The sequence below is a fragment of the Rhinolophus sinicus genome, chromosome 2 (assembly GCF_057876585.1).
Source record: "Rhinolophus sinicus isolate RSI-liver-muscle chromosome 2, RSI-T2T, whole genome shotgun sequence".
NCBI classification, from domain to species: domain Eukaryota; kingdom Metazoa; phylum Chordata; class Mammalia; order Chiroptera; family Rhinolophidae; genus Rhinolophus; species Rhinolophus sinicus.
In genome coordinates, this window is record NC_142502.1 from 133,296,282 (window position 1) to 133,311,459 (window position 15,178).

General features: G+C 39.0%; 1 protein-coding gene across 1 annotated transcript in view; it reads right to left on the reverse strand.

The window, feature by feature from the left end:
- The window catches only part of LOC148758916 (peroxiredoxin-4-like), a 96,929-nt gene that overhangs the window by 67,177 nt on the left and 14,574 nt on the right, over positions 1-15,178 (reverse strand). The window contains exon 2 of the mRNA XM_088796352.1: positions 5,468-5,595. Within this exon, the coding sequence (XP_088652478.1) occupies positions 5,468-5,595 (128 nt within the window). The remainder of the gene's footprint in view (positions 1-5,467; positions 5,596-15,178) is intronic.

Genomic DNA, 15,178 nt, shown 5'->3' on the forward strand with positions numbered 1-15,178 from the left:
GCTGAGCAATTTCAGAGCTTCTCCTGTCTCTTCCACTTTTAGCTAACTGCTATGGACTGAATTGTGTGCCCCCTTTGATCCCCCTGGAAAAAAAATAAATTCATAGATTGAAGCCCAGACCCCCAGTGTGACTGTATATGGAGATAGGGCCTTTTAGGGGGTAATTAACATAAAATGAGGCCATAAGGTGGAGCCCAAGTCCAATAGAAGTGACGTTCTTACTAGAAGAGGAAGAGACACCAGAGCTCTCTCTCACCTGTGCACACACAGAGAAAGGGCCATGCGAGGACACACAAGAAGGCACCATCTGCAAGCCAAAGAGAGAGGCCTCACCAGGAACCAACCTTGCTGGCACCGTGATCTTAGAATTGCAGCCTCCAGAACTGAGAAAATGAATGGCTATAGTTTAACCCACCCGGACTATCATTTCTTCTTATAACAGCCCGAGCAGATTAATGTAGACTGTGGTACTATAAAGTGGGATACTTTTGTACCAAATCCCTAAAAATGTGGGAGTGGCTTTGGAGCTGGGTGATAGGTAAAGGCTAAAAGAGTTTTGATGTGCGTGCTAAAAAAGCTTAGATTGCCTTGAAGGGACTGTTGGTAGAATTATAGATGTTCTTTCAAGAAAAGAGTGACCCAGAAGGTAACTAAGAGATCTTCAGGACTGCTACTTCCACCACAGGCCCAGGGAGCAAGGCCAGTCACTCCTTGGTTTCAGAAGGTGTGGCCACCTCCATGATTTGCTCTCAGCTGGCCAGGATGCTGCTGACCAGTGTCCTAGGGACAAGGCTTTCCTGCACAGCCTTGGGGGCAGGGCCTGTGCACATTGTCTAGGAGACTGGGCTTCCAGCTAGGGCCATGGGGATGATGCTGCCATCTCAGTGAGCCAGAAGCATCAAGCCAAAGAGGACTATTCTCAATGCTTAAGAGCTAATGGAATGTGTCTTGCTAGGTTTTAGACTTGCTTGGGACCCATCATCTCTTTCTTCTTTCAGAGTTCTCTCTTTTGAATTGGGAATGTCTGTCCTATGACTATTTACCTTTGTATTTTGGAAGCACAGAACTTGTTTGGCTTCCCAGCTGGAAAGGAGTTTTGCCTCAGGATGAATCACACCTCTAGTTTCACCAATATGTGATTTAGATGAGTCTTTGGACTTGGAATTGATGCTGGAATGAGTTAAGATTTTTGGAGCTATTAGGAAGGAGTGAATGTCCTTTGCATGGGAGAAGGACAGGAATTTTGTAGGGACATGGGGCAGAATATTATGAACTGAGTTGTTCCCCCCACCCCCAATTTATAAATCGAAGCTTTAATCCCTAATGTTTAATCCATATTTGGAGACTGAGCCCTTAATGAGGTAATTAAAGTTAAATGAAGTCAAAATGGTTGGGCCTTAATCCTATAGTAATGGTGTCCTTATAAGAAAAGAAAGAGACACCAGACTTTCTTTCTTTCCAAGTATGTGCACAGAGAAAAGGGCATGTGAAGACACAATGAGAAAGCATCATCTGTAGCCTCAACAGAAGCCTCTGCTAGCACCATGACCTTGGACTTCCTGAATCCAGAATTATGGGAAAACAAATGTCTGTTGTTTAGGTCATCCAGTCTGTGGTACACTGTTATGGCAGCTAAAGAGACTAATACACTATCTTTACATCTTATTATGTGATCCATGCTCCATGGTTACCACTCTAGCTAGTACTGAACTTGCCTCCTAATGAGTGATGCATGTCCCAGGGTCTCCACTTTACCTATTGGTAACCACATTTCTTATTGTGTCATGCATGTCATCCTGTTCCTTTCTCCCCATTGTTGTGTTTCTGAGAGTGTGTTCCCCAGGTGGATGAAAAATTCAAAGCGTTGATGGGGTTAGGAGTATAGATGAGGAGTAGACAGCCCTGAACGCCCTGAAGTGCAACTTCTATACAGTGGTGGTAGGTGGCAGAGAATTTCCTGATTGGTACAACCTCCTGAGTCTCTGATGTCAATATATAGATTAGATTGAATTAAGATTATTTTCTGGGGGCCGACCCGGTGGCTCAGGCGGTTAGAGCTCCATGCTCCTAACTCCGAAGGCTGCCGGTTCAATTCCCACATGGGCCAGTGGGCTCTCAACAACAAGGTTGCCAGTTCGATTCCTTGAGTCCTGCAAGGGATGGTGGGCTCCACCCCCTGCAACTAAGATTGAACACGGCACCTTGAGCTGAGCTGCCACTGAGCTCCTGGATGGGCTGTGCCCCCTGCAACGGCAACTGGACCTGGAGCTGAGCTGTGCCCTCCACAACTAAGACTGAAAGGACAACAACTTGAAGCTGAACGGCACCCTCCACAACTAAGATTGAAAGGACAACAACATGACTTGGAAAAAAAAAGTCCTGGAAGTACACACTGTTCTCCAATAAAGTCCTGTTCCCTTTCCCCAATAAAATTTTTGGAAAAAAAAATTATTTTCTGCCTCTTTCCTATCTACATTGGCAAGTCTAGATATTTAACTGACTGGTCGCTTTTCTCAATTCTACTGTCAACATGCACTTACGGTGAATTTTTCCCACAAATCAGCATAATCAGTGCTATCACTACTCCTTTACCATATTTTCATAGACATTACAGAGAAATGTAGGGGAGAATAAATTAGTCATGTGTAAAGAAACCACCATCATAATTTGAATGTCCCTTCTCTCTCTGGGACTTGGCTTAAGGTTCAATCTTGAGTAGGTGTAAAGGCTCAGTTGTGACCATGGTAGGCACGTTGGGGTCACAGTTTAACCTGTGATTGGGTTTAGAATCAGTTTCTGGCTAGTGTTTCTTATCAGTATGAACCACGATGGAACCAAACTCATCATCTTTGACTGTAACCACTCAAGACATCAGACATTTTTTTTCCAATTATACTTGGGAGTGTAAGACCCTGAAGATGAACTTTCTGGGCTTCTATAGAGGCAACCAATGCAATATTTAGTGGGAAAATAATTGCAATATTCCTTTATAATATTTTGAGTCTGGCATCATGTTAGATAACCTTTTTTTAAATCTCTTAATTCTATCCCTTATTTCTATTTAGCAACTTTTCTCAGCTCAATAGGCCCAAATGACTAAGAAAAAACACAAAGTAACCAAGGCAGAGAGAAAACCCACATTTTCTCAGATACTTTTGAGGTAATTTTAGTCTGATATCCAGCAGAGACAGAATAATTCGTTTTACTTGAAGACAGCGCCCTCTCTTTTTATGAATGTCTCATGTGTTGTGGCCCTGCCCAGACAACTGACTGATTTTGCTTCATGTTGTAAAGGCAGGAAGCAAGGAGGGACCTCTGAATGGGAAGGAGACCATGGGAAAATATTTCCTTGAGCTGAGAGGAATGAGAAAAGGTGAATAATGATTTTCTTGGCTGTCAGATTCAGCAACATGTGCACTCAGAAAACTTTCTATGCAAAATTCATGGTCAACAAACCAACTTCAAGGGAAAAGGAGGCTGTGGTGAATGGCTTAACTTGTTTTCTGGTTTATTCTGGGGAACTTTAAAATAGTAAGGATAAATGACTAAGTGGGAAAATCCACAAGGAACACTGGAAAATGGAGACAATTCCCAGGTGTCTTCTCCGCCTAACTTTACTTTCTTATTTTGCAAAGTAGATCTCATCCTAATCTGACTTCTTTTTTGCCTCAAAACTGATCAAATAAAGATTATGGCATATTTTAAAAAAATAGAACAGAAAATCATCAGATTTGTTTGGAACCACAAAAGACCCCGAATAGCCAAAGCAATCTTAAGAAAAAAGAACAATAATGGAGGTATCACACTTCCTGTCTTTGGCTTGTACTACAGGGCTACAATAATCAAAACAGCATGGTATTGGCAGAAAAACAGACACATAGACCAATGGAATAGAATTAAGAACCCAGAAATAAAACCACATAAATATGGACAGATAATTTTTGACAAAGAAGCTAAAAACATACAATGGAGCAAAGACAGCCTCTTCAATAAATGGTGCTGGGAGAATTGGATAGCCACGTGCAAAAGAATGAAACTGTACTGCTATCTGTCACCATGTACCAAAGTTAATTCAAAATGGATCAAAGACTTAAGCATAAGACCTGACACAATAAACTGCATAGAAGAAAACATAGGTACTAAACTTATGGACCTTGGGTTCAAAGAGCATTTTATGAACTTGACTCCAAAGGCAATGGAAGTAAAAGCTAAAATAAACGAATGGGACTATATGAAACTTAAAAGCTTCTGCACAGCAAAAGAAACCATCGACAAAATAAAGAGGCCACCAACTGAATGGAGAAGATTTTTGAAAACAGTGCCTCTGATAAGAGGCTAGTATCCAGAATATACAAGGAACTCATGCATCTCAACAACAAAAAAACAAACAACCCAATTGAAAAATGGGCAGAGGACTTGAAGAGACATTTCTCCAAAGAGGACATACAAATGGCAAATAGACATATGAAAAAATGCTCAGCATCATCAGAGAAATTCAAATCAAAACCACAATGAGATATCACCTCACCCCAGTCAGAATGGCTATCATCAACAAGACAAATAGTAACAAGTGTTGGAGAGGCTGTGGAGAAAAAGGAACCCTCATACACTGTTGGTGGGAATGCAGACTGGTGCAGCCGTTATGGAAGGCAGTGTGGAGGTTCCTCAAAAAATTACGAATAGAATTGCCATATGACCCAGCAATCCCTCTCCTGGGTATCTACCTAAAAAATCTGAAAACATGTATACATAAAGACACGTGTGCTCCAATGTTCATTGCAGCTTTGTTTACAGTGGCCAAGACATGGAAACAACCAAAATGTCCTTTGATAGATGAATGGATAAAGAAGTTGTGGTATACATACACAATGGAATACTATTCGGCAGTAAGAAAAGATGATATAGGAACATTTGTCACAACATGGATGGATCTTGAGAGAGTAACGCTGAGCGAAATAAGTCAGAGAGAAAAAGCAGGGAACCATGTGATTTCACTGATATGTGGTATATAAACCAAAAACAACAAAAGAACAAGACAGACAAATGAGAAACAGAAACTCATAGACACAGACAATAGTTTAGTGGTTGCCATAGGGTAAGGGGGGCGGGGGGTGGGGGGTGGGAGATGAGGGTAAGGGGGATCGAATATATGGTGATGGAAGGAGAACTGATTCTGGGTGATGAACACACAATGGGATTTATAGATGATGTAATACAGAATTGTACACCTGAAATCTATGTAATTTTACTAACAATTGTCACCCCAATAAATTTAATAAAATAAAATAAAAAATAAAAAAAAGATTTTGAAGCATAGCTCTATCTCTTACCTACCTGCAGAGGCTGTATAAACATCTCTTGTGGAAAGTGCCCAGTCTGTTCCCAGAGTATTTTGGTGCTTTTATTCATTCTCCATGTTCCTTCCCAGTTCCTCACCATAGCCCTGCAGCGGTCCTTACTATGTTACCCTGACAATCCACCCCTGACAATCAGTGGGGGTGGAAGATGCTGCAGGTAGACAACCTGCAGGTAGACAGCCTCCTCATAGCCTGATCCCGACTCATTCTTGTACCAGATCCCATCTCCTTCAGGCTCCTACGCATTCAGGCAAAACAAACAAACAAACAAACAAACAAAAACAACCAAAAAAACAAAACAAAACAAAAAGAAAACATTTCCAGCTGTGTGTGCCTTGGAAGTTGCTGGCTGGTGGGATTTTTGCTTCTTCAAGGTAAACGTGATCCAACCTCACCAGAGCTGACCCACCTCAGGCTCCATTTCACATCACCTCAGAACTTATTCTTTCTATTGATTTGTTCTTGAGGTGGGATCTGTCCCTCATTGTCTTGAGTACTGCAATCTTGAGCTTTCCTTCTGTAGCTCAGCTCAGTCTTTACTATTTGGAAGTTGAAGTGCTACGTGTGTGTTGGGATGAGTTAGGGAAGTAAAACAAGCTAATAGTCTCCCTGCTTCTCCACAAGAATCTAAAATTATAGAAAACAAGCACAAAAACATGGCCAATGAGGATCAATGCATCAATTTTGTTTATTGGCCCAGTAAGTACCAATAACAAACAAAATACAGGGCTCCTTTGTATAGTTGACTTTCTGAAAGTAGAGATTTCATCATTTTTCCCCATCTCTCAAGCTTAAGATGTATCTATTTAGATAGCCGAGTTGTCGGGGAAATCCTGAGTTTCCCACCAAGCTGTTAGGGTCACAGGCTTGCTGTTTTATACCTCTAACTGGAAGGATGGAGGAACAAAAGATTAAAATATATGTCCAAGTTATCTTGTCACTGCCTAGGAAAACTGAAACTCACTGACCATCCAAAATTCTAACCAACCACATTAATTAGTCTTTTTGTGTAGAGGAGATGAGCTTGGCTTAAAGGGAGCTTTCTGGGACTTCCCTGTTGTGGGCAGAGATGTACATAAAAGACCCTCCTCTATGGAAACTGAAAGATGGAGAAGAAATACTGGCCTTTTCTCAACAGTACTGTGCTTAGTCCTTTTTTTTTTTTTTTTTAACTTCTTGTACTGCCAATGCTTGACAGCCTCCATTAAGCAATCTATTTTCTTTCTCTGGGACAGCATTTTTATATTTTATCACGGATGTTCTAAAGTCAAAGCTTTCACATATAGAAAATGGCCCCAGCCATTGGTATTTCCAGTCGTGTCGGTACAGGACCAGTGAATGACATAGAGATATGATCAATAACAACAGTACTTTACAGAGTTCAGGTCCAGTGCTCTGAGATTTCCAAAGTGCTTTCACACCATTACTTTATTTCACACACCAAGAACTCTGTCACTTGTATAAAACAGGTAGTTCTGTTTCATACCTTCAAAAACTTGTGGGGAATTGCCCAAGATCACATGGGCAAGAAATGAACAAACCAAGAGTAGAACCCAAATATTCCAACTGCTTCAAGAAACCAGATCTATAATATACTCGCTTCCTCTTGAAAAGATTTCTGCTTTGGCATCGTTATGGGTTGAATTATTTTTCCCTGCCACCCCACACACACACAAAAAGGTATACTGACGCTCTAACCCCAGTACCTTAGAATGTGATTTTATTTGGAAATACAGTTGTTGCAGATGTAATTAGTTAATTTATGATGAGGTTATACTGGAGTAGAGTTGAACTCCTAAACCAGCATGACTGGTATCTTTATAGCGACACAGTTATGTGAAGAAAGGGACGATTGGAGAAAGTCTTGTGATGAAGGCGGAGGTTGGAGACACGCAGCTGCAATCCAAGGAATACCAGAATGCTAGCAACCACCAGAAGCTAGGCAAAGGCAAAGAAAGATCCCACTATGGGTTTTGGAGGGAGCATGGCTCTGTTGACACCTTGATTTTGGACTTGTAGCCACTAGACCTGTGAGAAAATAAATTTCTTTTGTTTTAAGTCAACCAGGTTATAATACATTGTTACAGGAGTGCTAGGAAGTGGATACAGGCATTGTACAAGATTCTTCCTATGATAGTTCAGAATAATTTGAATCACCTCATAATTCATCTTTTCTCAGTCACTTGTCTTTTCACTATTCTTAAATCTCTTTTTAACTTTTAGTAAAGGCTCTTTTTGATGCCTTCTTGGAGTATTGTGGTTTTTCCTTCCTTCCACCTCTCCCATGCTTTCTTTTGAAATGTTGCATATTTTTCAAAACCCTATTTAAATTTCACCTTCCCCAGAAAGGTTTCTCTGACCACTTCTGCCCTGCTCTGCCATTGCATGTTCTTTGTACTACTATCAAGGTACTTATGACAATCGTGATGGGAATTGTATTCAAACACGATTTGTGGGCCCTTGCTCTCTCAAAACAAACCAAGAAGTGAACAAACAAACTGTCCTTGAAGCATTTTTTGTTGGACTTCTTTATCTGTTGGTGTTACATAGAGTGCCTGGTGTGGAACAGGCAGAACAAAGGAAAGTCTAGTCGAATAGGAGTGATTAGAAACCAAAAACTTCAGCATGTTATTTTTGCTTTCATATTTGTGTGTCACACTGATTATTTTAAAACTTTAATTATGGAAGTTTTCAAGCATATACACAAGTAAAGAGAATAACAAAATGAATACCCACGTACAAGTTGCTGAAACAATCAACCTATCCTTAATTGATGGCCAGTCTTGTGTCACCTTTGGCCCTTCTCCCCACTAGCCCAGGTTATTTTGAAGCAGATACCAATTATTCCATCAAGAAATATGTCAGTTTGTACCTCTAGTAAATAAGCGCTTTTCCATAAAGATGTAAATACAGTATTATTACCATACCTAAAAAAAAAGAACAATAATTCTTTATTTCATCAACTATGATGAAATGTCCCAAATTTGTAAGTGCTTCTTTTTAATTTTTTTTATAGTTTGTGTGCTTTTCATAGGAATGATACATTAAAAATAATAGTAATAGTTATAAAAAGTAATAATACATCAATTAATATTTTCTAGGATACCATATAGCAGTGTCAGCTCAGCTACTTTTCAAGGGGAACTTTGACTGAGATATTTTCTTGAACAAATATTGGATGGGATCCATAACAACTTATTTTAATATTACTTTCAGATCAAATGTGTCATAAACTATACATCAAAATATAGCACTTGTAGGCAATTAAATAATGATTTGTTATTTTTCTTCTCTGATTCTAGTATAATAATCTGGTTTAATCATAGTTTCATTGTATATTCATTCATTTATTCATTCAATTTCATAGTCCTTAACGACTGTTTGCTGTGAGTCAGCCACTGGGGATTGAAACATAAATAGCCCTTGACTTGGAGGAGGGGCTGAATAATACATTTACTTAAAAACTTGTCAATGGCTTGAGATTGAGGACACAGAAATGTCCATAGCTGTTTGTTATGGTGGGAGGTGAAATGGTTGGAAAGAGCTTCATGTAATTGATGACGTGCAACTTTCCTCCCCCATTACCCTGGGACTACTAGACATACAGTGTCACAGCCCCTCACCTCCAATACTTGCCTCATTTGTCTCTCCTTCACAACACCAACTAATACTGTGAAGTGCTGTGTGGCAGTTCCTCACTGAGGCACTTGCCATGTATTTGCTTACTTCATCTCCTAAAATGACTGTATTATTTGCATTTTACAATTTATGGTACTCAGGTAGAGAAAGCTTAAGAAAACAGAATTTGGGGATCAGCAGTTTTTCTCCAGAGCCTTCTTTCTCAGCTGATAGAATAAGCTGGTCTGAAAAATTAATTTGCTCTTGATTTGGAGAAGTTTTAGGTCCCAAACTTCTAGTACAGCATGGAATGAAGCTAAGTAACAATCCTCATTTAATTATATGGATATTATCAACTGACAAATCCCATTATATGTATGTATGTCTGATTTTCAGCTACAGAGGAGAATTTAAATAAATTAATGTATAATAAGTTGCAACAGTTAGGCTACTTTATAGATTCCAGATTATGTTAAACTGTCTCAAATTCTTCCTGGAACTTCTCTCTTTGAGGATTAGAATTCCTACCTCTCTTTTTATGCTATACTTCTGCTCTTTCAATATCTAGTTTTCTTGGTTTTTCCCTGACCACCATCTTGGTTGTGATCCCACTGATCTTTGGGCCATGGTGTAGTATACACATTCCTCAATTATAACTCTGGCATGCTGTATTTTCCTTATCTGTTTCACTTTTGTTTACTATTTGAGAGACAAAGCAAGAGCCAATGCCTTATTTTAATCACTCCAGGTATACAAATGATGTCTATAATTCTCCTTCTACTTAGTTAATTTAGAGTTAGGAACTGAGTTGGGATCTAAATTTCACTCAGTTCTGAAATATGACGAGAGGGAAGAACACGGACTGCTATGGCTCCGCTTATGGCCCACAGGGCTGAGGGGGCAGCATATAACACGGCTGAACCCAACGCTCACGGCAGAGACCTCAGAGAAAAAAACTGAGGGAAGATAAGCCCTCACTGCCGAGTAGAGAACGGAAGCCTTAGGCACTCAGACTAGCCGTCCCCTCCCTACCCTCCCAGAGCTCGCCCCGCCCCCACCTGCCCGGTGCTAGAAGTGGAACAGTAGCAGTGTCAGATCAAAAGAACAGAATATTTGCTGTTCTGAGAACTGTGGACCGCAGACACAGATTCACAGCCCAACTAGTTCCAGCAAAGGGGAAGGAGCTGTGGAAGCAGGACCAGCTGTGGTGGTGGTCGCCACCATTGCTCTGGGCCACCTCTCACAACTCACTCCGCCCCTGACCCCACCTATCTGGGCGGATCCCTGCAGGAGTAAACAGAACTGCTGAAACACACGGCTCTGAATCTGGGGCTGGAAGAGCTTTGGAATATCAAAAGCTCTCCGCATACCCACCGGGACACTGTGCCCTGTAACCCAGGTGAACTATTAACAGAGGAGAAGCCCATCTCTCAGGGAATCCCCCCATTGTGTGAGAAGCTGCAATAGTGCAGAGAAAACATAGCACTACCGTGTGAGAGAGAAAAAAAGGGCTGCAGTTGGAGAGACAATAAAACATTCTACCAACAAGTACTGGAAAACCAAAGAAAGACCTCTTCCTATCAACCTGTTGCAGAAGCCACTCCTGTTGATGTCCAGGAAGAGAAATAATAAATCAGTAATTGCCATGAATAACCAAGACAACAAGACAGCTCAGAAAGAAAGTGAAAAGTCCCCAGAAAGGGAACTTAAGATATGGAAATATGCGACTTAAATGACAGAGAATTCAAGATTGTAGTTCTGAAAAAACTCAATGAGATGTAAGAAAACACAGAAAGGCAGTTTAATGAACTGAGAAACACAATCAAAGAACAGCATGAGCATTTTACGAAAGAGATTGAAATTTTAAAAAAGAACCAAATAGAATTTCTGGAGATTAAGAACTCAATAGAAGAAATTAAGAATGAAATAACCATCTTAGGTAGTAGAGTTGACCAGATGGAGGAAAGAATCAGTGACATCGAAGATAGAAACCTGGAAATTACACAGACGGAAGAAGAAAGAGACTTGAGACTTAAAAGAAATGAAAGAACTCTACAAGAACTTTCTGACTCTATCAGAAAGAGCAATATAAGAATAATGAGCATACCAGAAGGAGAAGAAAGAGAGAAGGGAACAGAGAATATATTCAAACAAATTGTCGATGAGAACTTCACAAACTTGTGGACAGAAATGGATCCTCGAATCTAAGAAGCAAATAGAACTCCTAATTACCTCAATCCCAACAGGACTTCTCCAAGGCACATTGTATTGAAGCTGTCTAAAATCAACCACAAAGAAAGAATCCTCAAGGCAGCCAGGGAAAAGAAGATGGTAACCTACAAAGGAAAGCCCATTAGATTATCATCAGATTTTTCAGCAGAAACTCTACAAGCCAGAAGAGAGTGGAACCAAATATTTAAACTATTTGAAGAGAGAAATTATGAGCCAAGTATAATATATCCAGCAAAGATATCCTTTAGATATGAAGGAGGAATGAAGACCTTTCCAGACATACAGAAGCTGAGGGAATTTTCTAATACACGACCTGCACTACAAGAAATACTAAAGGAGGCTATTCGACCACCATCAACAGGGACAATTTGTGGCAACCAAAACATAAAAAGGGGGAGAGTAAAGCCCTGAACCGGAATATGGGAATGGAGAAAGTAAGCATGCTGAAAAAAATGGAATACTCTAAATATCAAACTTTCTTTTACATAAACTTAAGGGTAACCACTCAAAATAAATCCAGAATTGAAATATATACTGAAATAAAAGAAGAAACAGAGGGAAACATCATAGAATACCACCACACAGAAATAATAGACAACAACAAAAAGGCAAAGAAACAATGGAGACACAGCCTTACCAGAAAACTAAAGATAGAATGATAGGAAATCCTCACATATCAATAATCACCCTAAATGTAAATGGACTGAACTCACCAATAAAAAGGCACAGAGTAGCAGATTGGATCAAAAAACTAAACCCAACCATATGCTGTCTCCAAGAGACACATCTCAGCTACAAGGACAAGCATAGACTCAAAGTGAAAGGGTGGAAATTGACACTCCAAGCAAATGGTACCCAGAGAAAATCAGGTGTAGCCATAATGATATCAGATGAAACAGACTTCAGGGTGAAAAAGATAACAAGAGACAAAGATGGACATTTCATAACGGTAAAGGGGACTATACAACAAGAAGACATAACAGTCATCAATATTTATGCCCCAATCAGGGAGCACCAAAATATACCAAACAACTACTAACAGAGCTAAAGGGAGAAATTGACCAAAACACAATTATACTAGGGGACTTAAATACATCATTGACAGCTATGGATAGATCATCCAAACAGAAAATAAATAACAAAATAGCAGCCCTAAATGACACATTAGATGAAATGGACATAATTGACATAAATAGAGCACTTCATCCTGAAACATCAGACTATATATTCTTTTCTAGTTTACATGGAACATTCTCAATGATAGACCATATATTGGGAAATAAAATCAGCCTCAGCAAATTTAAGAAGATTGAGATCATATCAAGCATATTCTCTGATCACAAGGCTTTGAAATTGGATATCAACTGCAAAAAGAAAGCAGGAAAAACACAAACACATGGATATTAAACAACATACTTTTAAAGAACAACTGGGTCAAAGAAGAAATTAGAAGAGAGATCAAAAGATACATAGAAACAAATGGCAATGAAAATACATCCTACCAAAATTTTTGGGATGCAGCAAAAGCAGTTTTAAGAGGGAAATTTATATCATTACAGGCCTATCTCAAGAAACAAGAAACATCCCAAATAAATAACCTATGTTACACCTTAAAGAACTAGAAAAAGAAGAACAAGTGAAACCCAAGGTCAGCAGAAGAAAGGAAATAACAAAAATCAGAGCAGAACTAAATGAAATAGAGAACAAAACGACAATAGAAAAAATTAATGTGACAAAGAGCTGGTTCTTGGAAAAGATTAACAAAATTGACAAACCCTTGGATAGACTCACAAAGATAAAAAGAGAGAAGACACTAATTAACAAAATCAGAAACGGAAAAGGGGAAGTTATTACGGACACCACAGAAATACAAAGGATCATCCAAGAATACTATGAAGGACTATATGCCACCAAATTCAATAACCTAGAAGAAATGGACAAGTTCTTAGAAACATATAGCCTTCCAAGGATGAACCATGAAGAACTGGAAAATCGAAACAGACCGATCACCAGTAACAAAATTGAATCAGTCATCCAAAACCTTCCGAAAAGCAAAAGTCTGGGACCGGATGGCTTCACTAGTGAATTCTACCAAACCTTCAAAGAGGATCTAATACCAATCCTGCTCAAACTCTTCCAAAAAATTGAAGAAGAGACAGTACTCCCTAACTCATTTTATGAGGCCAACATTATCCTGATACAAAAACCTGGTAAGGACAACACACACACACAAAAATACAGACCAATATCTCTGATGAATACAGATGCAAAAATCCTAAACAAAATTATAGCGAATCGAATACAACAATGCATTAAAAAGATTATGCATCACGACCAAGTGGGGTTCATCCCTGGGGCACAAGGATGGTTCAACATCCACAAATCCATCAACGTGATACATCACATAAACAAAATAAAGGACAAAAATCATATGATTATATCAATTGATGCAGAAAAAGCATTTGACAAGATACAACATCCATTTATGATTAAAACACTGAATAAAATATGTACAGAAGGAAAATACCTTAACATAATAAAGGCCATATGTGACAAGCCCTCAGCTAATCTCATAATTAATGCTGAAAAACTGAAGCCCTTTGCTGTACGTTCAGGAACACCACAGGGCTGTCCCCTATCACCTCTGCTTTTCAACATAGTGTTGGTAGTCCTTGCCAGAGCAATCAGGCAAGAGAAAGAAATAAAAGGCATCCAAATTGGGAATGAAGACGTTAAATTATCACTCTTTGCAGATGACATGATGCTATATATAGAAAACCCTGAAGACTCCACCAAAAAGCTATTAGAAACAATCAACGAATACAGTAAAGTTGCTGGCTACAAATCAACATACAAAAGTCCATTGCATTCCTATATACTAACAATGAAATCTCAGAAAAAGAAATACAAAAAACAATTCCTTTTGCAATTGCAGCAAAAAGAATAAAATACCTAGGAATAAACTTAACCAAAGATGTGAAGGACATATATGCTGAAAACTATAAGACATTTTTGAAAGAAATTGAAGGAGATACAAAGAAATGGAAAGACATTCCGTGCTCATGGATTGGAAGAATCAACATAGTTAAAATGGCCATACTACCCAAAGCAATATACAGATTTAATGCAATCCCCATCAAAATCCCAATGGCATTATTTAAAGAAATATAACAAAATATCATCAGATTTGTTTGGATCCACAAAAAACCCCGAATAGCCAAAGCAATCTTAAGAGAAAAGAACAATTCTGGAGGTATCACACTCCCTGACTTTAGCTTGTACTACAGGGCTACAATAATCAAAACAGCATGTTATTGGCAGAAAAACAGACACATAGACCAATGGAATAGAATTGAGAACCCAGAAATAAAACCACATAAATATGGACAGATAATTTTTGACAAAGAAGCTAAAAACATACAATGGAAGAAAGACAGCCTCTTCAATAAATGGTGCTGGGAGAATTGGATAGGCACGTGCAAAAGAGTGAAACTGGACTGCTATCTGTCACCATATACCAAAGTTAATTCAAAATGGATCAAAGACTTAAGCATAAGACCTGACACAATAAACTGCATAGAAGAAAACATAGGTACTGAACTTATGGACCTCGGGTTCAAAGAGCATTTTATGAATTTGACTCCAAAGGCAATGGAAGTAAAAGCTAAAATAAACGAATGGGACTCTATGAAACTTAAAAGCTTCTGCACAGCAAAAGAAACCATCGACAAAATAAAGAGGCAACCAACTGAATGGAGAAGATTTTTGCAAACAGTGCCTCCGATAAGGGGCTAGTATCCAGAATATACAAGGAACTAATGAAACTCAACAACAAAAAAACAAACAACCCAATTGAAAAATGGGCAGATGACTTGAAGTGACATTTCTCCAAAGAGGACATTCAAATGGCAAATAGACATATGAAAAAATGCTCAACATCACTAATCATCAGAGAAATGCAAATAAAAACC